At 48.0% G+C, this 27,949-nt stretch overlaps 1 protein-coding gene across 2 annotated transcripts in view; it reads right to left on the reverse strand.

The window, feature by feature from the left end:
- Nucleotides 1-523: 523 nt before the first annotated feature.
- Nucleotides 524-27,949, reverse strand: part of LOC120045008 (PDZ and LIM domain protein 7-like) — a 101,305-nt gene continuing 73,879 nt past the window's right edge. The window contains exons 4-13 of one of the 2 annotated variants that reach the window (XM_038989813.1): nt 20,859-20,892; nt 19,953-20,479; nt 14,085-14,239; nt 11,562-11,592; nt 5,642-5,805; nt 2,683-2,866; nt 1,782-1,962; nt 1,501-1,621; nt 1,288-1,403; nt 524-818 (exon numbers count right to left, since the gene is read on the reverse strand). In XM_038989813.1, coding sequence (XP_038845741.1) covers nt 729-818; nt 1,288-1,403; nt 1,501-1,621; nt 1,782-1,962; nt 2,683-2,866; nt 5,642-5,805; nt 11,562-11,592; nt 14,085-14,239; nt 19,953-20,479; nt 20,859-20,892 — 1,603 coding nt within the window. In that variant the 3' untranslated portion in view covers nt 524-728. The remainder of the gene's footprint in view (nt 819-1,287; nt 1,404-1,500; nt 1,622-1,781; nt 1,963-2,682; nt 2,867-5,641; nt 5,806-11,561; nt 11,593-14,084; nt 14,240-19,952; nt 20,480-20,858; nt 20,893-27,949) is intronic. The other variant, XM_038989814.1, reaches the window with a different exon arrangement.

Raw genomic sequence — 27,949 nt, forward strand, 5'->3', positions numbered from 1 at the left:
TTCATGTTGAGGGCTTCAAGAAATGTCATGATGAGCCAGATATGGCCCCGGGCCGCTACTTGAGTATCACTACCTTATGTGTTCACCTAACTACAGTATATTCTTGTACTGTATGTAAAGAACATTTCAATCAGATATTTCATGAAAAATCATACCTCCCTTCAAGTCAACATACTTTCTCCCATCATGCACTTTGTCTGACTTCAACAAATCTCCAAATAACTAATGAATCTAAATCGGTAGAAAAGACACTAGGTACTTTTTCATACCTTCATTTTAGCAAAATATTTTCCCCTTTTATATGGCACAAGCGGTGAATGGTAAACTATACACACACACACCCACACCGCACGCACGCACGCACGCACACGCGCGCGCGCACACACACACACACACACACACACACACACACACACACACACACACACACACACACACACACACACACACACACACACACACACACACACACACACAGTTCCATTAACACACACACACACACACACACACACACACACACACACACACACACACACACACACACACACACACACACACACACACACACACACACACACACACACACACACAGATACATCAGAGAAGATGAAATAAAGCTTAAATCCCCATAACCAAACATCTCTTAATAAAAGTCATAATCAGATAAATCAATCTTTTAAAACTACCAAAAAATATCAACAACTCTGTTCTTCACTCCTGAGGGTGGGTCAGATCTTGACTGTATTGGCATGTTTCTTGCACAGAGCCTTGTCCTTTTTAGAGAAGAAGGCTTGGCCCTCCAAACTGGTGTTGCAGACCTAGAAATAGACAGACAGAGTACAGTAGTGTCAGTGCTACAACCCTTCTATTTTATCTACTCCTCTCTCTCTCTCCATGCCCCCTTCTCTCTCCATCCCCCCCTCTCTCGCCATGCCCCCCCCTCTCTCTCACCATGCCCCCCTCTCTCTCACCATGCCCCCCTCTCTCTCACCATGCCCCCCTCTCTCTCCATGCCTCCCTCTCTCTCTCTCCATGCCTCCCTCTCTCTCTCTCCATGCCTCCCTCTTTCTCTCTCCATGCCTCCCTCTCTCTCACCATGCCCCCCTCTCTCTCCATGCCTCCCTCTCTCTCTCTCCATGCCTCCCTCTTTCTCTCTCCATGCCTCCCTCTCTCTCTCCATGCCTCCCTCTCTCTCTCCATGCCCCCCCCCCTCTCTCTCTCTCTCCATGCCTCCCTCTCTCTCTCTCTCCATTTCTCCCTCTATTGCTCCATGGGAGACTGACTTACTGCACACACGAAGCAGGTATCATGCCAGGTGAATCCCAACGCCTCCAGAAACTTGTCTCCTGCCTCGATAGGAAAGTCGCAACCATGGCAACTGGTACCAAAGAGTTGATAGTAGTCTGAATGGGAGAGGGTCAGTATAATGTTACTTTCATGACGCAAATCATTTCACAGTGCCGTTCATTCCCTAAGACCTTGCTTGCTGTGACCTCTCACCTCTTTCACAGTATGGCAGCCCGTCCTCCAGGTGGAAGGTGTTGTTTCTGATTGGCTGCTGGCAGGACGCACACAGGAAGCAGTACACATGCCATGTCTGCTTCAGGGCATTGATGACTTCCTGTAAAAAAAAATACAAGGGATTATAGGGAATGATATTACTGTCATAATGCCATAACTTGATTTCAATATGTGTCTGTGCATTAGAAGAGGAAGCTAAGATAGTTGAGCAAGGTGGACAAGCCAAGATACTATACTGTCTCCTAAAGTATGTCACTCACCCCCAGGACCTTCTGCTGGCAGCTGGTGCAGGTAGGGGCGAAGAACTTCTCATAGCAGTGAGCACAGTACACTGTTCCCCTCTCCTCCACAAAGCCAGACTCCACCAGAGACGCGTGGCAGTGGGAACAGTTAAACTCCTCAGGGTGCCAGGACATGCCCATGGCCACCAGGAAAGGACCTCTGTGGAAGATAGGAAGTGGTCAGAGGTCAGGGTAACAAGACAAAAAGAGAGGTTGACTTTTTTGGTAAAATTAACTTTAAACACCACTTTATCAATTTCAGATGTATTTGAAAGGGACTAAACTAATCAGACGTAAACCCTTAGGATTAGGCTGTGTCCAAAATTCTAATATAGTGCACCACTTTTTTTTTTTTTTTTTTTTTTTATATCCCATTTTCTCCCCAATTTTCGTGGTATCCAATCGCTAGTAATTACTATCTTGTCTCATCGCTACAACTCCCGTACGGGCTCGGGAGAGACGATGGTCGAAAGCCATGCGTCCTCCGAAGCACAACCCAACCAAGCCGCACTGCTTCTTAACACAGCGCGCCTCCAACCCGGAAGCCGCACCAATGTGTCGGAGGAAACACCGTGTACCTGGCCCCCTCGGTTAGCGCGCACTGCGCCCGGTCCGCCACAGGACTCGCTGGAGCGCGATGAGACAAGGATATCCCTACCGGCCAAACCCTCCCTAACCCGGACGACGCTATGCCAATTGTGCGTCGCCCCACGGACCTCCCGGTCGCGGCCGGCTGCGACAGAGCCTGGGCGCGAACCCAGAGACGCTGGTGGCGCAGCTAGCACTGCGATGCAGTGCCCTAGACCACTGCGCCAGTATAGTGCACTACTTTTGACCATAAGTCAACACGTGGCTTCCCATACTGACTGTTGGTACTGACCTGATGACCTTGTCACAGTGGCCACACATGGGGGTGCGTGTTCCCGCTGCGATGTGTTCGGCCCGCTGTACCAGGGAGTTCTGGTCCTTGGGGTGCGCCTGGGGGGCGGGGCGGTCAGAAACTTTGGGTACTGTGGGTACTGGTGCAGTGTTGCTGACCCGCCCAGCGCCACCCTTAGAGAAACCTAAAGCAACAGAAAATACACCATGGGCCAGTTGTTTCAATCACACCATACAGAGATAAACAAAAAATCACATCCATTTGAGCTATATAAAAACATTCACAAACTGCTGTATCATGTAATCAAAACACTAACAACGTACTGCAGACAGGCAGAGCAGTACAGTAGCTATATTTACATGGCTGTGTGCATTGCTAGCTAAACCTAAAAACATCTTAGCTTAGGAGTGGGTGGGCAGGTGTGATCAGGTATGAATGAGTATGCTGCTTGCTGCTTGCTGACAGAATGTATTAGATCTAGCTGTGACCTCCCTGTCTTTAGCATGGGCCAGCTGTGTCGGGCAGATCCACTCCACACCACCCAAACAATGGATCAATCTTCCCCACCGGGGTGAAGAAACAACATTACCATAGCCAGAGGAGACACCTGACAAAACACCCCCAGCCCCTCAGAACGCGGAGTGGCGAAGAAGAGACAATTCTCCCCTTCTCGCCATTCTTCCCTCTCTCCTCTCTCTCTGGCTGCATAGAGACATCCAGGCTGAGATCAAAGATGTCTGCCCTCGGTGGGGTGAGGGGTGGAGAGCTACAGACTCTGGGGTGGGGTGAGGGGTGGAGGGATACAGAGACTCTATTGAAAAGGAGAACCCAATCAAAGAGCGGTGGACTGGGGGGTCAGAGAGCAAGTGCCCCCTCGATTTTCTCATAGTGGAGAGCAAACGAGCTGAATAAACATGACTGGGGACTGGCAGAGAAGGGAGAAGAGCGGAGAGGAGAGGACATCCATGGGAAAGACAGAGAGAGAGAGTTGGGGGGAGCCAGAGGGAATGAGAGAGAGACAGAGAGAGTGATGCGGGCGCCAGAGAGTGGATGAGAGAGATAGAGGAAAAGAAAGAGAGAGATGAGAGAGAGAGAGAGAGAGAGAGAGAGAGAGAGAGAGAGAGAGAGAGAGAGAGAGAGAGAGAGATGAGAGAGAGAGAGAGAGAGAGAGAGAGAGAGAGAGAGAGAGACAGAGAGAGAGAGAGAGAGAGAGAGAGAGCATAAACTGTATATGACATTGTCACTGTATGTTGGCTCTATGCTCTAACTAACCCCTGAAGAGGCTTTGGGCAGGCTGTAAGGGAACACTGGAGATTTTTATCTCTGTTTCACTGATCTCCACAGCAGGGCTGCAAAACCCCCTGGTCCAAACCATTGGTCCAGGTCCATCAAACTACCTCTTCAACCACATCTGGTTAAGTTGGTCTTTTAAATGTCCTGTTGAGTGACCGTTTAGAGGCAGCAGTGTCTAGCCCAGTCCCAGGGCTTAGGGGACATGTTCTTGGTTGACACAATGACAGGAGGGCATGGTGGCAGGGAGGGAGGGAGCAATGGAAGGAGGGAGGTGAGGGATGCTGGATAGATGAGTTTTTAAGACCACACTCATCTCTCAACACTCATCTGGGAGATGTATCACCTTCTGTCATCAATGCTGCCTGGCTTTTACACAGATGGCGGACAGAGGGCATAGTGCTCTCTCACACGAACAGTAACACACACACACAGACCCATGGAACACACCACAACACCTTCCTGGCCTGCCCAGTGGAGGCTACTGAGGGGAGAGCGACTCACAATAATGTCCGGAACAGAGCGAATGGAATGGCATCAAACACCTGGAAACCATGTGTTTAATGTATTCGATACCATTCCACTGATTCCGCTCCAGTCATTAGAACGAGATGGTTCTTCCCAATTCAGGTGCCACCAACCTCCTGTGGTCCTGCCTGCTGCTATGAAAATTGCCATGAAAAACATTACATATTTAGCACTAGCAGGGGGAATGGTAGAATCACACATAACACACCATGCATCTGGCCTGGTTCCACACAGTCAGTATGAGGTATGTGTTTGTGAACACAAGGTCATGTAAGCGTAAATCTGATACATACTCTATCTAACAGAGAGGTATCTGTGGTCTCTCATACACCCCCTTTCAGCAACTCTCACTTAAGAGGTCCCCAGGGAGGCAGTAGGTAAGCATAGGACCTCTCTCGCCTCACACAGCTCTGTAAAGGCCATATATTGTATATTCCTATTATGTATGAGAACATACTGCAATAGTAATCTTAGTAATAATGACTCCTAATGACTTCTACAGAGAAAACTACAGTTCTCACAGACCCTGAATCTTCTCTGTTTATTAAAGAGCAGAACATCTAATATATAATTCGACGTTTTCACTCAGGAATTGTGGAAAGGAGCCTATAATTTGAGCTCATTAGCTGAATACAGCTCGTTTTATAGAGCTTTATGCTGCTCTAATAAAAGCACTGATTCAATGGTCAGGGTTTCCAGTAACAGCACAGGTCTGCCCCCTGCAGGTCAAGAGAAGCTGCTACATGACGTAACAGTTACTGAGTACTGTTGCCTGTGAGTCTATGCAGCCATGGCATTTAAAGCCAGTGCCAATGGTTAATAAAGCTACTAGATGACCTCACATTTCAGTCATATACATAAACATTCTTCTCCTAAATAAATGTTTGAGTAAAGGGCAGAGCTCTCAACTTAGAAAAATACATATATATATTAGCATTTCTGACTCATCCATGTTCAACAAAGGCTGTAATATAACCCAGCTTCAAGCGAAGACGTTGTTTTATCTTAGCAGCAGGACACACACAATAACAGAAACATCATCAGAATGTGTAAACACAGCCAGGTGAGTGAACCTAAGCACAGAATCCTCTGGAGACAGTCAGGAGAACACCATAGTGGTAGTGTCATGGTGTTACAGTACCTGCTGAGCCTCCAGCTGGCCAGGAGGGTTTGACCTGGGCAGAGGGGGTCTTCAAGGCGGGTGGGGGGACACTGTTGCCATTCCTGGGGGCTCCTGGGACTTTGGTCATGGTCTTCACTGATGTTGTGATGTGGACACTGGGCGGGGCATTCTCAACAACTTTACTGGAGAACAGAAAAGTACTGCTTATAGGTCATTGTTCATGGACACACATGAACACCTTTGAACGCACACACACACACGCTTGTTTTACTATCCGTGTGGGGACCAAACAATTGATTTCCCTAACCCCGAACCCTAACCGTTAACCAGTGGAGGCTGCTGAGGGGAGGACGGCTCATAATAATGGCTGGAACAGAGCGAATGGAATGGCATCAAACACCTGGAAACCATGGAAACCATGTGTTTGATGTATTTGATACCATTCCACCTATTCCGCCCAGCCATTACCATGAGCCCGTCCTCCCCAAATAAGGTGCCACCAACCTCCTGTGCCATTAACCTAATCCTAACCTTAACTCTAAACTTAACCCTAACCTTAACTCAAAACCCTAACCCTAATTGTGACCCTAACTCTAAACCTAACCCCTAAGCCTAAAATAGCCTTTTTCCTGCGAAATGACCCAACTTGTCCAAATTGTCCTTGTTTTAATATCCTTGTGAGGACTTCTGGTCCCCACAAGGATAGTAAAACCGAAAAACCTACACACATACACACACACAAATATAAATACACACATACACACACTCAGACACTCCATCATACTTCAGAAATGCTTTTCCTTTATAGTATTCAAGGTTCCCAGGTTCTGGTAGGGTTGGTGTTGTTTATTCAGGACTATTCACATCACCAGGCTGTGCCAACTGAGGCCTGTCAGTCTCTCCCTCGGGCCCAGGCCATGTTTGTTATGGCAACCTCAGCCATGGTTACAGTACAGTATGAGTTTAATCCAGGACTCAGAACACCTCTCAGCTGTTAGAATGTCATTCCATTACAACACGCCTCCCCACTAAAAACTATGCAGACTTACTTCATTATTTTCGGCGTTAGTAAAACTCCCACATTCTGCATCCTCTCCTACCCCCAATATAAAATATGTGGTTCTCTTCTTGTTCAAGTGCATGTTTATGTGAAACAATGTGCAGACCATGCCCAAAAATAACGAAATAGTTGTTGGAAATAGAAGTGCATTGGAAGAGCTGTTTTGAAGACAAAAAAAACCCTGGGCTCATTATGTGAGAGTCACATCCAGCCCAGGCACTAATCATTACAATTCATTAGCATGAAGAGACACACTCAACCATCAGGCCAATTAAGAGGAGAGATGATTGGATTAAAAGCTGTGTCTGATGAAAACCATGGTCAGTATATCCAATAAGGATACATGATACAACCCAGTGTCCAGATGGCGCATCAATAAGGATACATGATACAACCCAGTGTCCAGATGGCACATCAATAAGGATACATGATACAACCCAGTGTCCAGATGGCACATCAATAAGGATACATGATACAACCCAGTGTCCAGATGGCGCATCAATAAGGATACATGATACAACCCAGTGTCCAGATGGCACATCAATAAGGATACATGATACAACCCAGTGTCCAGATGGCACATCAATAAGGATACATGATACAACCCAGTGTCCAGATGGCGCATCAATAAGGATACATGATACAACCCAGTGTCCAGATGGCGCATCAATAAGGATACATGATACAACCTAGTGTCCAGATGGCACATCAATAAGGATACATGATACAACCCAGTGTCCAGATGGCACATCAATAAGGATACATGATACAACCCAGTGTCCAGATGGCACATCAATAAGGATACATGATACAACCCAGTGTCCAGATGGCACATCAATAAGGATACATGATACAACCCAGTGTCCAGATGGCACATCAATAAGGATACATGATACAACCCAGTGTTCAGATGGCACATCAATAAGGATACACGATACAACCCAGTGTCCAGATGGCGCATCAATAAGGATACATGATACAACCCAGTGTCCAGATGGCACATCAATAAGGATACATGATACAACCCAGTGTCCAGATGGCACATCAATAAGGATACATGATACAACCCAGTGTCCAGATGGCGCATCAATAAGGATACATGATACAACCCAGTGTCCAGATGGCACATCAATAAGGATACATGATACAACCCAGTGTCCAGATGGCGCATCAATAAGGATACATGATACAACCCAGTGTCCAGATGGCGCATCAATAAGGATACATGATACAACCCAGTGTCCAGATGGCGCATCAATAAGGATACATGATACAACCCAGTGTCCAGATGGCGCATCAATAAGGATACATGATACAACCCAGTGTCCAGATGGCACATCAATAAGGATACATGATACAACCCAGTGTCCAGATGGCACATCAATAAGGATACATGATACAACCCAGTGTCCAGATGGCACATCAATAAGGATACATGATACAACCCAGTGTCCAGATGGCACATCAATAAGGATACATGATACAACCCAGTGTCCAGATGGCACATCAATAAGGATACATGATACAACCCAGTGTCCAGATGGCACATCAATAAGGATACATGATACAACCCAGTGTCCAGATGGCACATCAATAAGGATACATGATACAACCCAGTGTCCAGATGGCACATCAATAAGGATACACGATACAACCCAGTGTCCAGATGGCGCATCAATAAGGATACACGATACAACCCAGTGTCCAGATGGCACATCAATAAGGATACATGATACAACCCAGTGTCCAGATGGCACATCAATAAGGATACACGATACAACCCAGTGTCCAGATGGCGCATCAATAAGGATACACGATACAACCCAGTATCCAGATGGCACATCAATAAGGATACACGATACAACCCAGTGTCCAGATGGCGCATCAATAAGGATACATGATACAACCCAGTGTCCAGATGGCGCATCAATAAGGATACATGATACAACCCAGTGTCCAGATGGCACATCAATAAGGATACACGATACAACCCAGTGTCCAGATGGCGCATCAATAAGGATACATGATACAACCCAGTGTCCAGATGGCGCATCAATAAGGATACATGATACAACCCAGTATCCAGATGGCACATCAATAAGGATACATGATACAACCCAGTGTCCAGATGGCGCATCAATAAGGATACATGATACAACCCAGTGTCCAGATGGCGCATCAATAAGGAAAACAGGAACACAATTAGAGTTGGCATGGTCTCTATCTCTCTCTTTCTCTCTTTCTCTCCATCCTTACTCTCTTTCAGTGACATAATGTATGCAGTGGAGCTGCTCATAACAACACAATTGTCTTGTTCTTTCAGACTCTGCAACGTTGCCCTCCATGACATTGACGGTTCTATAAATAATGCTTATCTCTAGTGCCTGAACCACCATGGTTAGGTCTGTACTAGTAGTGGTGTTCAGACAATGTTTGGAGCAAGCACGCTCAGTATGGGCAAGCTGTATCCAAAACGTAGCTGGTTCGAATCCCAGGTGAGAAAGACTTGCCCTTAGGCAAAAGCTCATATTGAGTTGTCTGAATGTAAAATTGGTCAGCTACGCTGTCATTTAAATATGTCTTGAGGATACTGCCCTCTACAGATGATAAGGATCCATTGCTATAGACCAAGCATTTTTTAGCAAATGCTCTTATTCAGTGCTACTTACAGTAGTGAGTGCATTCATTTTCATACTTTTTTGTACTGGTCCAGTGTGGTAATCGAACCCACAACCCTGGCTTTGCATGTGCCATGCTCTACCAACTGAGCACCTACTGCACAGTCAAGTGTTTAGATACTGTACTTCATAGCAGAAGAAGAAACAGAAAAGGAAGCTCAAGGGAAACGGAGAAGGGGACAGGAAATGAAGAACAGCTGAGAAAAGGATACAACTTTATTGATATATAAGCAGTTACAATCCTCAAGCAAAATGAATATGGTTAGTGTATAAAATGAAACAAAATGAAGATAAAATACAAAGATACACACAAAGTATCAGAATGAAGTTGGAGGATAGTGAAGTTGGAACAGAAGTAGAAACAAACAGAATAAACACAAAAAGTTGTATATTACAGATGATAATGTGCAGATTTCATCTCAATATTCAAGATACACTCAGTGGCCCGTTTATTAGGTACACCCATGTAGCCAGGTCGCACCCCCATTTGACCCCAGAACAGCCTGCATTCTTCGGGGCATGAACACATTGCTCAATTTGTATTACGGGACTCAACATGTGCCAGGAAAATATTCCCCACACCATTACACCACTGCCACTAGCCTGTACCGTTGACACCAGGCAGGATGTGTCCATGGACTCATGCTGCTTACACTGACTCTGCCATCAGCATTACGCAACAGGAAGCGGGATTTGTCAGACCAGGCAATGTTTTTCCACTCCTCAATTGTCCAGTGTTGGCCTACACGATTCTTGCCATTCTACTTTGACCTCTCTCATCAACAAGCTGTTGTATGTTTTTTGTTTGTCGCACCATTCTCGGTAAACCCTAGACACTGGCGAGCGTGAAAAGCGCCTGGCACCAACGATCATACTACTCTCAAAGTCACTTAGGTCACTTGTTTTGCCAAATCTAATCCAACAGTTATTGAATGCCTCAATGCCTGTCTGCCTGCAATATATAGCAAGCCATGGTCACGTGCCAACGGCGTGGTACCTAATAACCTGGCCATTGTGTGTATGTACTAAGGCAAGGTAAACTAAGGGAGAGTTTTTAACTCAAACACACACACACTCACTCACACACTCACTCTCACACTCCCCTAACACACCAACAGGCTCACTGTACACACACAGACACAGCAACGTACTAACTAATTCCAGTAACTACTTAAAGGGATGTGGTATAGGACAAGGCACAGGTGGTGAGGTATAATGTGAAATCTCAGACTGCTATAATGTGAGATCTGAGACTGTCTTTCTAGTTAACTACAGGCTGATTGAAATGAATAAAACACAGGCAGAGAGATGTTACTGGGCACAGCAAACTACAGTCTACTGCACGTTGAGTGTGCGTGCCGAAACACTGTGGTGCCAGTCTCTCAGCTTGTTGTACTGTTGTCCCACAACCTTTGGATCCGGTTTGTTCACCCTAACACACCCCAAGACACAGGAAAGGAGGGGAGATGGAGGGAAGGAAGGAGGAAGAAAGGAGAGGACACAGGAGAGCAGACAGGAAGAAAGGAAATAAAGACATTGTAAAGAAAAAGAAATAGACAAGAAATGTAGAGGGAAAAACAAGACAATGTAGGAAATAAATGAAAAATAAAGAAAGAGTCAGATTTGCCAGTGGTTGTACTTCCTGACAGGAGAGCTCTGTCTGAAGGATGCTGTCTGTAAACCACATCTCTCTAAGAAGGAGAGATTGGAAGTCTCCTCCTGGCAGGCCCTGATTACCCACAATCCCACTTAATTACCCACAATCCATCTTCGTGACATGCTGATTGGCCGGGGCTTTGGTTGGGAGAGCAGCAGGGTGCATTTACTGCAGATGAAGATGAATAGGGGCAGAACACAGACCTGAGAACCCCCAGAACCCCCAGCTCTAAAGGGCTATGAGGGTTGGCCAGCCCAGCTAACCCTGCTTGAGCAGTTTCCACTAGGGTTTCCTCTGATGTGGCTTCCTGTAATGAAGCCTTAAACTAAGCGTGATACTGAGCGTCTCATGGATAAGGAAGTATGGGCTAAACTCGGAATCCCAATAATGAGAAGCTCCTGTGGCATGCAGGATGAGACATGGAGTGCCAGAAAGCTCTGATCAACCCAACATAGTAACAGTAACAACAACAGCATCAGCCTCACACCAGGAAACTACCCTCAGATCACATGGGATCAGACTGACATACCACCACCTACTCACTTCTTTCCAGCACTGTTCTCCTGGGCTTGGTCTGTGAACAGAGGAGGAAAGAAACTCATGAACATAAAAACAGAGAATGTCAAATGTGCATGTAGACTTGTGTGTCTTATAATAGAAAATTATAACAAATTCTTATTTACGGCCTACCCCGGCCAAACCCGGACGACGCTGGGCCGATTGTGCGCCACCCTATGGGACTCCCAATCACGGCCGGTTGTGAAACATGCCTGGAATCGAACCAGGGTCTGTAAGACACTGCTGAGATACAGTGTCTTAGACCGCTGGCCACTCGGGAGGCCATGTGGTGACCAGACAAAAAGAGAGTAGTGCTACTGCTTTTTAAATGCTCATTTTAATCAAGTAGATATTGATAAAAAAATATACTATCATTTAATTAATTACATTTATTATTTATTTATTATTTACTACTATTTTTAAAAAAAATCTGTGACTCATGATTTGTGTAAGCCAGCTCTGGCCCAACCCATCAGCATTCTCAAATCCAAACTTATCGTGGAGAAAAAATGTTAGTGGGTGTGGCATTTGGCCGGACAGATGTGGATGGGTAGCCAGGCAAGAACAAACCACTCTCCAGCACTCATTTGCATCAACAGCCTTGCACATATTAAACATTCTATAAGTAACCTCAGCCTATGTGTGGAATAGAGAATGACTTCTAATGCACTGCTCCTTGTCAGCTCCATGTCAGTTTGTTTCAGCAGAGCAGGTCTAACACACACAGGGCTGGGGTGATGACAGAGAGATGGATGCTGAGGCCCAGAGACAGAGCTGCGCCAGGGGGACCAGAACACAGTGACAGAGTTGCGCCAGGGGGACCAATACACAGACAGAGCTGTGCCAGGGGGAACAGAACACAGAGACAGAGCTGTGCAAGGGGACCAGAACACAGAGAAAGAGCTGTGCCAGGGGGACCAGAACACACAGACAGAGCTGTGCCAGGGGGACCAGAACACACAGACAGAGCTGTGCCAGCGGGACCAGAACACAGACAGAGCTTTGCCAGGGGGACCAGAACACACAGACAGAGCTGCGCCAGGGGGACCAGAACACACAGACAGAGCTGAGCCAGGGGGAGCAGAACACACAGACAGAGCTGTGCCAGGGGGACCAGAACACACAGACAGAGCTGTGCCAGGGTGACCAGAACACAGAGACAGAGCTGTGCCAGGGGGACCAGAACACAGTGACAGATCTGTGCCAGGAGGACGAGAACACAGTGACAGGGCTGTGCCAGGGGGACCAGAACACACAGACAGAGCTGTGCCAGGGGGAACAGAACACAGAGACAGAGCTGTGCCAGGGGGACCAGAACACAGTGACAGAGCTGCGCCAGGGGGACCAGAACACAGAGACAGAGCTGTGCCAGGGGGACCAGAACACAAAGAAAGAGCTGTGCCAGGGGGACCAGAACACACAGACAGAGCTGTGCAAGGGGGACCAGAACACACAGACAGAGCTGTGCCAGGGAGACCAGAACACACAGACAGAGCTGTGCCAGGGGGACCAGAACACACAGACAGAGCTGTGCAAGGGGGACCAGAACACACAGACAGAGCTGTGCCAGGGGAACAGAACACAGAGACAGAGCTGTGCCAGGGGGACCAGAACACACAGACAGAGCTGTGCCAGGGGGACCAGAACACAGTGACAGAGCTGTGCCAGGGGGACCAGAACACACAGACAGAGCTGTGCCAGGGGGACCAGAACACACAGACAGAGCTGTGCCAGGGGGACCAGAACACACAGACAGAGCTGTGCCAGGGGGACCAGAACACAGACAGAGCTGTGCCAGGGGGACCAGAACACACAGACAGAGCTGTGCCAGGGGGACCAGAACACAGACAGAGCTGTGCCAGGGGGACCAGAACACACAGACAGAGTTGTGCCAGGGGGACCAGAACACAGACAGAGCTGTGCCAGGGGGACCAGAACACACAGACAGAGCTGTGCCAGGGGGACCAGAACACAGAGCTACACTACCAGGGTGGGAAATGGCTGGTGGATGCCCTAATTTCAAATAATTAAGCTAAATTACAGAAAACACTGTACCCAACCCGCTTTCACCACTGTAGCTTTGAGATTTCCTTTTCCAGAGCTGACAAACACACACATTATGTATTGTGGGATTTGGATTCTTTTTTTTATGCTCCCAAATGCTCTCTGCGACCATCCGTCAATGTGGCTGGTAAGAATAGATATTCTACCAGCCAATGCTCAAATCTACCAGCATTTTGCTGATGGCTTGTGTTAATTTCCCACCCTGTGCACTACAGGGACGAACATGCAGCACTGTTGTAATCTGTACTACAGTCTACTTATGTAACCTTTCCCTTAGGGGAAAAGGCAAAGCCGAAATGGTCACTTCAGAGGGATACTACTGTAAGATCACAATGATCTAGTTAGGATGGATTTATATTTCCTAGTCCCATTGTGCCAGGTTATCCAGTAACTAGGGTGTCTCAGGGTATTGGGGTAAGGGGAGGGTGCAAAAGGGGTACCCACCTTTCTCTGTGCCGGTGATCTGAGCCAGGATTCTGAAGGACCTGGATTGGGAGGTTCCGGTGCGAGGATGCCAGTCCTCTGTGTCCTCGATCAGACGCTTCTTACTGGCCTCGCTGAGGGGCGAGGCGTGGGTCAACTCTGGTTCAACTCTGTTCCTGAGACCACACACAGAATAAAGTCATCATCATCATTAACATTCATTTACAATTATCATTACCACTCAGCATTCATAAAAATCACTCTTAATAATTACTTAATTATTCCCTAATTATTCAGATTCATTTATCACATTCATTAATGTTTTTATATAGTAGCATAACACAAGTACAACATTTGTTCTCGTTCACACACTGGTACAGACAAATACACTCGTACTCCCAATGTATACTACAGGTATACTTAGACAAGACAAACATACACACATTCACTGAGTGTCCACGGCTAGATGTTCCATTACTGTACCTCCTAGGGGCTGTCTTTGGGGGGACTCTGCACACGGACATTGAGAAGGTGGTAAGAAAGGAAAATAGAAGAAGAAAACTTGAAAGATAGAATATTGTTTGATAGAATAAACCATATGTAAAACTCTTTGGATCTAAAGTATCAGTTTTGCTGTTTTGTTTTTTAATTTGTATTTATTTAACTAGGCCATTCTTATTTACAATGGCGGCCTACCGGAGAATAGTGGGTTAACTGCCTTGTTCAGGGGCAGAACGACAGATTTTTTCCTTGTCAGCTCAGGGATTCGATCCAGCTACCGTTCAGTTACTGCTGTTACAGGCTATACTTACTTAAGAATTCCCAGAGGCCCACTATCAGAACCAGCAGTTACACTAGAAATAGCAGAGCACTAGTCAGCTGACTATCGATTCAAACTAACTGCAATGACCAGCTCTAAAACCCTTATGAAGATGACGTGACACACATGACCTGATTCAGCCCACATACAGTACATCATGGCACTAACTCAGAGATAAACATATCATAACATGACAATGGTTTTAGTAGTAGGGGGAAATATGCTTTATGGATTATTGATCAGCTGAATAAACTGGTGATGTAGTTTGTATTTTGGGGAATTGATTTAAAACTATTAAATAGTGATATTGTATGTATAATACAGTTAGAAACCCAGGTAAAAGTTACCATCTCTCGCCACAAGGGGGAACCACTGAGCCTCACGTTACATTGAGCTCAGGACCAGAACGGATACATTGTTTGTATTCCTGTCCTGAATTATATCATGTTTAGACACACATCTCAAGATGTCTGTTTATTACATTACAAGTGGATTTCTGCGCTGGGGGCAAGTCAAGTGTGTCTGAGTGTTCTGGGTGCGAGCTGTGTGCTATTCGACTGTGTGTCTCTCTGAGTGTATTCTAAGTGAATGGGGCGAAAGGGGTCAGATTGTGACGGTCCTGGCTGGTAATTAATGAATGGCCTTGGGTAAACAGAGTGTCACGGTGGCAGACGGAGAGGGACAGATGCAGGGACAGGGTACAGAAGCCCTGCTGAGTGGTGACAGGTCAGCCTACAGGGCTCTGGGTTGCAGTCTGGAGCCTGGTGGTGGGTCGGGTGGGGATGCATCACCTTTTATAGAGCCTATAGAGCCTATGGGCTCCGGTCAAAGGTAGTGCACTATAAAGAGAATGGGGTGGCATTTGAAACACAGTCTGGGTGTAAATACACTGGTTCTCCCACACGGACCGGGCCGGGATGCCATTACACACACAGAGCATGAATGAACAGAATGAACTGGCCTCAGTGGACCACAAGGCTTATTATGGCTTATGGCTGTGTGTTATTTACAGGGTGGCTTTGCAGGTTGTTTTGTGTTGTGAAATGAGTGTGTAAAGCGCCTGTCATAGTCCAAAACGTGTACACGTACACACAGCAGTGTTCTAGAATATTAGACCGTTGGTTTTCATAGTTTGTCAGCGCAGGTCAAGCAATTTCTCCAACTGTCAACACATTCAAATGAATAGAGGACGCGTACCGGAGCCGCGTTGGTTGAGAATTGTGGGGAGGTGAGCAGAGGGCTGTGCTTCCCTGTGGTGGTCTCAGAGCCATGTAGCTATGTCACAATAGGACGCTGGACTATCACGCCTCAGCGGCTGTGGACTATGGTTTAGGCTTTAGACAGTAAGTATATGAGGGAGGTTTATGAGGGTTATGGCAGAGGCGCCAGCATGTCTACTGTACTAATCTAACTGTACTGCAGTCATCATGTGTAGCAGGATAGCACTGATAATCACATCCCACAGTCAAAGAGCTAGCAGACAGTGTCACTGTTACAACACTAACTTGGTCTCTTCCTCCGCCCCCTCCTGCGGAAAGAGAAAAGAGAGGAGAAGAGGATGAACAAAGTAAAGGAGCAGGAAAAGAGAAAAAGAGAAGAGCAGTGATTCAACTGGGTCCTAAAACCACATGGACCATTCTGAGACGATGTGCGAGCAGACACCCAGAGAGAAACACACACACAGGATGCGGCTGAACACACATGCTTCTACTATACCTGTAACCTGTACAAGCAGACGGGGCAGTCTAGGGGGTTTTGGTGGTCATGGCTAGATGGGATACAGTTTATGTGTCAAATTGTCGTTCCTCAAACTTTTTGTGCATTTTACCTAAACATTTTCCTAACCTTAAACTAATTCTCCTAACCTGCTACGTTAATTGTACTAACCTGCTGCATAAGGTCTAACTTGCTACAAATAGTAAATTCTGACTGTAACCCTTCTAGCCAAAACCGTTTTAGAAGGGAGGAAGGTCAAAGATCATATAATAACTCAGAGAAGGTATTACAGTATGCAGTACAGACTGAGATGACAACCAAAGTGACTAGAGGTAAGTGGCATAAAGTCTCTATGATACTCTATTATAACCCCTCCTGTCTCAGCCTCCAGTATTTATGCTGCAGTAGTTTATGTGTCGGGGGGCTAGGGTCAGTCTGTTATATCTGGAGTACTTCTCCTGTCTTATCTGGTGTCCCGTGTGAATTTAAGTATGCTCTCTCTAATTCTCTCTCTCTCTCTTTATTTCTCTCTTTCTCTCTTTCTTTCTCTCTCTCGGAGGACCTGAGCCCTAGGACCATGCCTCAGGACTACCTGGCCTGATGACTCCTTGCTGTCCCCAGTCCACCTGGCCGTGCTGCTGCTTTAGTTTCAACTGTTCTGCCTGCGGCTATGGAACCCTGAGCCGTTCACCGGACGTGCTACCTGTCCCAGACCTGCTGTTTTCAACTCTCTAGAGACAGCAGGAGCGGTAGAGATACTCTGAATGATCGGCTATGAAAAGCCAACTGACATTTACTCCTGAGGTGCTGACCTGTTGCACCCTCGACAACCACTGTGATTATTATTAGTTGACCCTGCTGGTCATCTATGAACATTTGAACATCTTGGCCATGTTCTGTTATAATCTCCCCCCGGCACAGCCAGAAGAGGACTGGCCACCCCTCACAGCCTGGTTCCTCTCTAGGTTTCTTCCTAGGTTCTGGCCTTTCTAGGGAGTTTTTCCTAGCCACCGTGCTTCTACACCTGCATTGGTTGCTGTTTGGGGTTTTAGGCTGGGTTTCTGTACAGCACTTTGAGATATCAGCTGATGTAAGAAGGGCTTTATAAATAAATTTGATTTGATTATTCAGCTGCGAAACATAACTAATACCATTTGCATCAGTGGACTACATTGGTAGACTATTCTAAAACACATGTTACTAGCACATGTCCTATCCTCTGGCCTGAGAACCACCCCAATAAAGAGCTGCTCCAGCCCAGAGCTGCCAGTACGCTGGGATAATTAGAAAACAAGCGTCTAATTCAACACAACAACAAGACGTCAGACAGAATCAGAGCCAGACTACTGGGTGTTTGGCAAAGCTATAAACTCTATTATCAATTAAAGGCAGGCAGGGTGGGCTAGGCTGGGCTGGGCTGGGTTAAGCTGGGTTGGGCTAGGCTGGGTTGGGTTGGGCTAGGCTGGTTTGGACTAAGCTGGGTTGGCCTAGGCTGGGTTAAGCTAGGCTGGTTTGAACTAGGCTGGGTTGGACTAGGCTGGGGTTAGGCTGGGGTTGGGCTAGGCTGGTTTGGTCTGAGCTGGGCTAGGCTGGGTTGGACTAGGCTGGGGTTGGGCTAGGCTGGTTTGGCCTAGGCTGGTTTGGTCTGAGCTGGGCTAGGCTGGGGTGGCCTAGGCTGGTTTGGACTGAGCTAGTCTGGTTTGGGATGGGTTGGACTAGGCTGATGTGGCCTAGGCTGGTTTGGGCTGAGCTAGGCTGGGCTAGGCTGAGCTAGGCTAGGCTGGGTTAGGCTGGGTTGGGTTGGGCTGGGCTGGGTTGGGCTGAGCTGAGCTAAGCTAGGCTGATTTGGCCTGGGTTGGGCTGGGTTGGGCTGGTTTAAGCTGGGCTAGGCTGGGTTGGCCTAGGCTGGTTTGGGCTAGTTTGGCTTGGGTTTATCTAGGGTAGGCTGGGTTGGGCTAGGCTAGGCTGGGTTTGTCTGAGCTAGGCTGGATTGGGCTAGGCTGGATTGGGCTAGGTTGGTTTGGATAGGCTGGGTTACGCTAGGCAGGGTTAGGCTAGGCTGGGTTAGGCTGGCCTTGGCTGGGCTAGGCTGGGCTAGGTTAGGCTGGGTTGGGCTATGCTGGGCTAGGTTGGGTTAGGCTGGGTTGGGTTAGGCTGGGCTGGATTGGGCTGGGCTAGGCTATGCTGGGTTGGGCTATGCTGGGCTGGGTTGGGTTAGACTGGGCTGGATTGAGCTGGGCTAGGTTAGGCTGGGTTGGGCTATGCTGGGCTGGGCTATGCTGGGTTGGGTTAGGCTGGGCTGGGTTGGGTTGGGTTAGGATGGTCTGGGTTGGGTTGGGTTAGGCTGGGCTGGGTTGGGTTGGGTTAGGATGGGCTGGGTTGGGTTATGATGGGCTGTGTTGGGTTGGGTTAGGCTGGGCTGGGTTGGGTTGGGTTAGGCTGTGCTGGGTTGGGTTAGGCTGGGTTGGGTTGGGTTAGGATGGTCTGGGTTGGGTTGGGTTAGGTTAGGTTAGGTTAGGCTGGGCTGGGTTGGGTTGGGTTAGGATGGGCTGGGTTGGGTTAGGATGGGCTGGGTTGGGTTGGGTTGGGTTAGGATGGGCTGGGTTGGGTTAGGATGGGTTGGGTTGGGTTGGGTTGGGTTGGGTTGGGTTGGGTTGGGTTGGGTTGGGTTAGGTTAGGATGGGCTGGGTTGGTTAGGATGGGCTGGGCTGGGTTGGGTTAGGCTGGTCTGGGTTTTGCGGTAGCAGGAGTGAGTTTAACATGTTGTCGGTTGCTGCTGCCCTTTTCTTCTGTTTCCAGTCCCCTTCAACATACTGGGACAAGATGTGCTGCTGCACTCAATGTGGCTATTTACAGAGTTGGGGTATAAACACCATCCTAGTTGCTCTACAAACAGCTAAGTAGACTATGTAGGAGAAACTGATGGAAGATTTACAACAAAGTATGTCCTCTCTCAGGTAGTCTGTTGTTATTACATGGTTGGTTAACAGCTACTTGTGGCCTCAAACATCATCCAGACAGGCAGCAAAGAGAACTACATCTCTCTGTAAACCTGACAGCAACACACAGGATTTATGGGATGTGAGACAGAAACATGTTCACTTCCCATTACAGCCTTCCTGCTGCACTACACCAGTCCAGGTGGTCATACCTAACATAGCCATGGTGGTCTTTTGAGCTACAAAGTCAAATGGTCCATGGTAATAACTTCAAACCACCTACCTACCCACAGTTGATCTTCTTGGAAAGTGAAAGGAAGCAAAAGGAGAATATGAGGGGTTTGGTTAGATAGAGAAAGTAACAGGAGAGGAGGAGAAGAGGTGAGAGGAGGGTTTGAGGTTCGTGCCACTCACCCATTAAACTGTTCTTTGATCTGGTCGACCACCACACCCTGGGCTTCCAACAGGCCCCGCCTCTGTCCTATGGCCACCTCACAGGCGTTGGTATTGGAGTACAGGTTTATTGGCGTGTTATAGCAAGAGGACTGCGGAGCACCGGGATTGGAGGAGGGGGCTGTCACTCTGGCCGGGGAAGATGAGGAAGAAGAGGAGGAAGTGGAGGTGAAGGGGGAACGGCCAGAGCCGGGTCTGGGGGGTGGGGCTGAGCTAGGTGGGGCGGGGGAGCAGGAGCGGCTAGCTAGTGGGAAGGGAGGCTGGGGCTGCTGGGAAGAGGGGGCGGCGGGGGTGAAAGCAGACGATGCAGAGGGGATGGAGGCCACCTTTGGGGCGGTTAGGGAGGAAGTGACTGCACCCACATTGCTGCCCCCGCCAAAGGGGCGGGCCGTCTTGTTGTAGGCAACACTGGGTTGGGGGGAGGGGCTGGTGAAGGCTGGAGCTGGATGGGTGATTGGCACGGGCTTAATGATCTCCAGTGGCTCATCCTATAGTGGGGTGAGGACACACACGCACGACACTCACACACTGCAAACCACACAGCAAACTCATACAGCAAACTCATACAGAAAACTCATTCAGCAAACCACACAGCAAACTCCTACAGAAAACCCCTACAGGGAAATGCTCCCCAGCAGTATGGTATGTGCCTCAGAGCTATCAGCAGCATATTATTCCCTAGCGTTGCATAATGCCCATAACAGCCAATCACAACGTGCTGTAACATCACAGTGAGCATGCTCAAACAAATGATCCTGGTAACTGGAAATATACCCATTAAAAACGAATAATCATTATCAGAATCCATTCATCCTAAATAATAAATGTGACTGTTTATATCTGATTCATTCACTGGAGTGTACTTACCTTTGGTGCATCAGCCTTGGGAACACTGGAAGCTCTGTGAAGACAGAAAATGCATCATGAGGAAACGTATCTTCCTCTGTAGGAACAAGGTAAACAAGTAAAGGAGCATGCACACCATCACAGTATATGGCCCATCCATTAAGATGTGTGTATCTATGTAAACACTAGCTACTGTATAGTCTCCCTGACAACCAAGTGTCACAACAAACCCCAATGTCTCTCCTTATGGACAGTAACTCTCTCCTTATGGACAGTAACCCTCTCCTTATGCACAGTAACCCTCTCCTTATGCACAGTAACCCTCTCCTTATGGACAGTAACCCTCTCCTTATGGACAGTAACTCTCTCCTTATGGACAGTAACTCTCTCCTTATGGACAGTAACTCTCTCCTTATGGACAGTACCCTCTCCTTATGGACAGTAACTCTCTCCTTATGGACAGTAACTCTCTCCTTATGGACAGTAACCCTCTCCTTATGGACAGTAACTCTCTCCTTATGGACAGTAACCCTCTCCTTATGGACAGTAACCCTCTCCTTATGCACAGTAACCCTCTCCTTATGCACAGTAACCCTCTCCTTATGGACAGTAACCCTCTCCTTATGGACAGTAACTATCTCCTTATGGACAGTAACCCTCTCCTTATGGACAGTAACCCTCTCCTTATGGACAGTAACTCTCTCCTTATGGACAGTAACCCTCTCCTTATGGACAGTAACCCTCTCCTTATGGACAGTAACCCTCTCCTTATGGACAGTAACCCTCTCCTTATGGACAGTAACTCTCTCCTTATGCACAGTAACCCTCTCCTTATGCACAGTAACCCTCTCCTTATGGACAGTAACCCTCTCCTTATGGACAGTAACTCTCTCCTTATGGACAGTAACCCTCTCCTTATGGACAGTAACTCTCTCCTTATGCACAGTAACCCTCTCCTTATGCACAGTAACCCTCTCCTTATGGACAGTAACCCTCTCCTTATGGACAGTAACTATCTCCTTATGGACAGTAACCCTCTCCTTATGGACAGTAACCCTCTCCTTATGGACAGTAACCCTCTCCTTATGGACAGTAACTCTCTCCTTATGGACAGTAACCCTCTCCTTATGCACAGTAACCCTCTCCTTATGCACAGTAACCCTCTCCTTATGGACAGTAACCCTCTCCTTATGGACAGTAACCCTCTCCTTATGGACAGTAACTCTCTCCTTATGGACAGTAACCCTCTCCTTATGGACAGTAACCCTCTCCTTATGCACAGTAACCCTCTCCTTATGGACAGTAACCCTCTCCTTATGGACAGTAACCCTCTCCTTATGGACAGTAACCCTCTCCTTATGGACAGTAACCCTCTCCTTATGGACAGTAACTCTCTCCTTATGGACAGTAACCCTCTCCTTATGGACAGTAACCCTCTCCTTATGGACAGTAACCCTCTCCTTATGGACAGTAACCCTCTCCTTATGGACAGTAACTCTCTCCTTATGGACAGTAACCCTCTCCTTATGGACAGTAACTCTCTCCTTATGGACAGTAACCCTCTCCTTATGGACAGTAACCCTCTCCTTATGGACAGTAACCCTCTCCTTATGGACAGTAACCCTCTCCTTATGGACAGTAACTCTCTCCTTATGGACAGTAACCCTCTCCTTATGGACAGTAACCCTCTCCTTATGGACAGTAACTCTCTCCTTATGCACAGTAACCCTCTCCTTATGCACAGTAACCCTCTCCTTATGGACAGTAACTCTCTCCTTATGCACAGTAACCCTCTCCTTATGGACAGTAACCCTCTCCTTATGGACAGTAACCCTCTCCTTATGGACAGTAACTCTCTCCTTATGGACAGTAACCCTCTCCTTATGCACAGTAACCCTCTCCTTATGCACAGTAACCCTCTCCTTATGGACAGTAACCCTCTCCTTATGGACAGTAACCCTCTCCTTATGGACAGTAACCCTCTCCTTATGGACAGTAACCCTCTCCTTATGGACAGTAACTCTCTCCTTATGGACAGTAACCCTCTCCTTATGGACAGTAACCCTCTCCTTATGGACAGTAACCCTCTCCTTATGGACAGTAACCCTCTCCTTATGGACAGTAACTCTCTCCTTATGGACAGTAACCCTCTCCTTATGGACAGTAACTCTCTCCTTATGGACAGTAACCCTCTCCTTATGGACAGTAACCCTCTCCTTATGGACAGTAACCCTCTCCTTATGGACAGTAACCCTCTCCTTATGGACAGTAACTCTCTCCTTATGGACAGTAACCCTCTCCTTATGGACAGTAACTATCTCCTTATGGACAGTAACCCTCTCCTTATGGACAGTAACCCTCTCCTTATGGACAGTAACCCTCTCCTTATGGACAGTAACTCTCTCCTTATGGACAGTAACCCTCTCCTTATGGACAGTAACTCTCTCCTTATGGACAGTAACTCTCTCCTTATGGACAGTAACTCTCTCCTTATGGACAGTAACTCTCTCCTTATGGACAGTAACCCTCTCCTTATGGACAGTAACTCTCTCCTTATGGACAGTAACTCTCTCCTTATGGACAGTAACTCTCTCCTTATGGACAGTAACTCTCTCCTTATGGAGGAGCATCTTAGAGAGAGGGAGCAGGAGATAGAACAAGAGAGAGGGGATGGGAAGAGAGGGAGAGAGGGAACTAACCACACCAGAGTAAAACCTGTAAATAGAGTGAATATTGAGATTAGACACACTATCAAAGACTGCTGCTACTGGCTCCACTACAACGCCTGTCTGTATTTGGCCCATAGCTCAATTCCACAGAGGCAGCCAGCCATAGAGCAGCATGGCGGTAGAGACATGTGGGAAAACATATGATGCTATATTACTCTGTTTTGTTTCCCTAACGCCTGCTAGATTTACTAAGGATCCTTATTTTCACTCACTCATCCACTCATCCACTCAGCAGTCCAAGACACTATCTCTCCTCTGTGTGAGTCTCCATCTCTGTGTACAGGGCTACAGGCCCAAACAGTGTAGAAGACCTCAGATTTATACTCATGATCAAACCAGCTGCAGGACTTTTTTCGCCTCAGGAAAAGGAAGGTAGTCCTGTTGTTCATACTGCTGCAAACAAACACACTGTACAGGGGACGGGACTTCCAGTGGCTACCAGGAAGTGAACCAAAAACAATCTCCTCTCTCTATCCACAAGGACTATCTGTATATTCCTTCCATATTCTGTCTCTCTGAGGAGCAGAGAGAATGTAGCCTAATGAAGGAAAACAACATGCATATCAACTATGCAGAACATAATGTGAGATGTGAGAATGCTCTTCATTGACTACAGCTCAGCGTTCAACACCATAGTGCCCTCAAAGCTCATCACTAAGCTAAGGACCCTGGGACCAAACACCTCCCTCTGCAACTGGATCCTGGACTTCCTGACGGGCTGCCCCCAGGTGGTGAGGGTAGGTAGCAACACATCTGCCACGCTGATCCTCAACACTGGAGCACCCCAGGGGTGCGTGCTCAGTCCCCTCCTGTACTCCCTGTTCACCCATGACTGCATGGCCAGGCATGACTCCAACACCATCATTAAGTTTGCAGATGACACAACAGTGGTAGCCCTGATCCCCGACAACGACGAGACAGCCTATAGGGAGGAAGTCAGAGACCTGGCCGGGTGGTGCCAGAATAGCAACCTATCCCTCAACGTAACCAAGACTAAGGAGATTATTGTGGACTACAGGAAAAGGAGGACCGAGCACGCCCCCATTCTCATCGACGGGGCTGCAGTGGAGCAGGTTGAGAGCTTCAAGTTCCTTGGTGTCCACATCAACAACAAACTAGAATGGTCCAAACACACCAAGACAGTCGTGAAGAGGGCACGACAAAGCCTATTCCCCAGGAAACTAAAAATATTTGGCATGGGTCCTGAGATCCTCAAAATGTTCTACAGCTGCAACATCGAGAGCATCCTGACCGGTTGCATCACTGCCTGGTACGGCAATTGCTCGTCCTCTGACCGCAAGGCACTACAGAGGGTAGTGCATATGGCCCAGTACATCACTGGGGCTAAGCTGCCTGCCATCCAGGACCTCTACACCAGGCGGTGTCAGAGGAAGGCCCTAAAAATTGTCAAAGACCCCAGCCACCCCAGTCATAGACTGTTCTCTCTACTACCGCATGGCAAGCGGTACCGGAGTGCCAAGTCTAGGACAAAAAGGCTTCTCAACAGTTTTTACCCCCAAGCCATAAGACTCCTGAACAGGTAATTAAATGGCTACCCGGACTATTTGCATTGTGTGCCCCCCCCCCCCCACCCCTCTTTTTACGCATTCATGTACATACTACCTCAATTGGGCCGACCAACCAGTGCTCCCGCACATTGGCTAACCGGCCTATCTGCATTGTGTCCCACCCACCACACGCCAACCCCTCTTTTACGCTACTGCTACTCCCTGTTCATCATATATGCATAGTCACTTTAACCATATCTACATGTACATACTACCTCAATCAGCCTGACTAACCGGTGTCTGTATGTAGCCTCACTACTTTTATAGCCTCGCTACTGTATATAGCCTGTCTTTTTACTGTTGTTTTATCTTTTTTCTTTTTTTTCTTCTTTACTTACCTATTGTTCACCTAATACCTTTTTTGCACTATTGGTTAAAGCCTGTAAGTAAGCATTTCACTGTAAGGTCTACACCTGTTGTATTCAGCGCACGTGACAAATAAACTTTGATTTGATTTCATTAATTCCAAGAAAAGTAAGCACTCTCTCTCTTGCCCTCTCTTTCTCCTTCCTCTTTCCCTCCCTATCTTTCTCCTTCCTCTCTCCCTCCCTCTCTTTCTCCTCCATCTCTCTCCCTCTCCCTCCTTCTCTTTCTCCTTCCTCTCTCCCTCCTCAATCCCTCTTTCTCTCCTCCAGCTGTTTCTTGTCCTTCATCCATGGCATGGGCCCTTCATAACCTTAGTCTGCTGGACACAGTCAGTCTAGACTCAGACTGGTTCATGTTTTCTCATTAATGTCCATTAAGTCTCAGTCCCAGCCTCTCATCTGGCTTCATAAACAACTGTGTTCTCAGCCTCTGACAGCCTCTGACAGCCTAGGACAGCCAGACAATGTGTTCCTTCTTCCTCATTAAGCCAAAGTGACTCAGCAGAACAGAATGGTCTCTTCCAGAACATGCCCCATGTTCTCTGGCATTCTGTCTGTCACATTCTTCCATATTAGGAAGGGTTTAGGACAGTCTCACGGTCCTGTTCCTCACTGAGTTGAAGCTGACCGACTAAGAGCATGCTCACTGGGGGAGTATCCAGCCCCACCCTGCCACATATGTATGCAATTCATATTTTGAAAAATACTATACCCACACTGGCGGCTGAATATTTTCCGATGTACATATGAGCATATTTTCCAATGTACATATGAACATATTTTCCAAAGCATCACACTTACAAAGGCCCAGGCAAACATCACAGGATAGGGATGGGCTTATAGATCAAACAGTCTGTGCCTTTACAAACCAAATATAGTCCATAACACTGTGTATCCGCCATCGGTAAGCCTGAGAGAGGCTCCAGGGTGAAACCCTGAACCTCCGTTCTCTGTGTCTCTGTTCCCAGAGCTGACAGAACAAACACAGGCGAGGTGGAACCCCCAACCTCCGTTCTCTGTGTCTCTGTTCCCAGAGCTGACAGAACAAACACAGGCGAGGTGGAACCCCCAACCCCTGTTCTCTGTGTCCCTGTTCCCAGAGCTGACAGAACAAACACAGGCCAGGTGGAACCCCCAACCCCCGTTCTCTGTGTCCCTGTTCCCAGAGCTGACAGAACAAACACAGGCCAGGTGGAACCCCCAACCCCTGTTCTCTGTGTCCCTGTTCCCAGAGCTGACAGAACAAACACAGGCCAGGTGGAACCCCCAACCCCCGTTCTCTGTGTCCCTGTTCCCAGAGCTGACAGAACAAACACAGGCCAGGTGTAACCCCCAACCCCCGTTCTCTGTGTCCCTGATCCCAGAGCTGACAGAACAAACACAGGCCAGGTGGAACCCCCAACCTCCGTTCTCTGTGTCCCTGTTCCCAGAGCTGACAGAACAAACACAGGCCAGGTGGAACCCCCAACCTCCGTTCTCTGTGTCTCTGTTCCCAGAGCTGACAGAACAAACACAGGCCAGGTGGAACCCCCAACCTCCTTCTCTGTGTATCTGTTCCAAGAGCTGACAGAACAAACACAGGCCAGGTGGAACCCCCAACCTCCGTTCTCTGTGTCCCTGTTCCCAGAGCTGACAGAACAAACACAGGCCAGGTGGAACCCCCAACCTCCGTTCTCTGTGTCTCTGTTCCCAGAGCTGACAGAACAAACACAGGCCAGGTGGAACCCCCAACCTCCGTTCTCTGTGTCTCTGTTCCCAGAGCTGACAGAACAAACACAGGCCAGGTGGAACCCCCAACCCCCGTTCTCTGTGTCCCTGATCCCAGAGCTGACAGAACAAACACAGGCCAGGTGGAACCCCCAACCCCCGTTCTCTGTGTCCCTGATCCCAGAGCTGACAGAACAAACACAGGCCAGGTGGAACCCCCAACCCCCGTTCTCTGTGTCCCTGATCCCAGAGCTGACAGAACAAACACAGGCCAGGTGGAACCCCCAACCTCCGTTCTCTGTGTCTCTGTTCCCAGAGCTGACAGAACAAACACAGGCCAGGTGGAACCCCCAACCCCCGTTCTCTGTGTCCCTGTTCCCAGAGCTGACAGAACAAACACAGGCCAGGTGGAACCCCCAACCCCCGTTCTCTGTGTCTCTGTTCCCAGAGCTGACAGAACAAACACAGGCCAGGTGGAACCCCGAACCTCCGTTCTCTGTGTCTCTGTTCCCAGAGCTGACAGAACAAACACAGGCCAGGTGGAACCCCCAACCTCCGTTCTCTGTGTCTCTGTTCCCAGAGCTGACAGAACAAACACAGGCCAGGTGGAACCCCGAACCTCCGTTCTCTGTGTCTCTGTTCCCAGAGCTGACAGAACAAACACAGGCCAGGTGGAACTCCCAACCCCCGTTCTCTGTGTCTCTGTTCCCAGAGCTGACAGAACAAACACAGGCCAGGTGGAA

This window comes from Salvelinus namaycush, chromosome 3 (assembly GCF_016432855.1).
Source record: "Salvelinus namaycush isolate Seneca chromosome 3, SaNama_1.0, whole genome shotgun sequence".
Taxonomy (NCBI): Eukaryota; Metazoa; Chordata; class Actinopteri; order Salmoniformes; family Salmonidae; genus Salvelinus; species Salvelinus namaycush.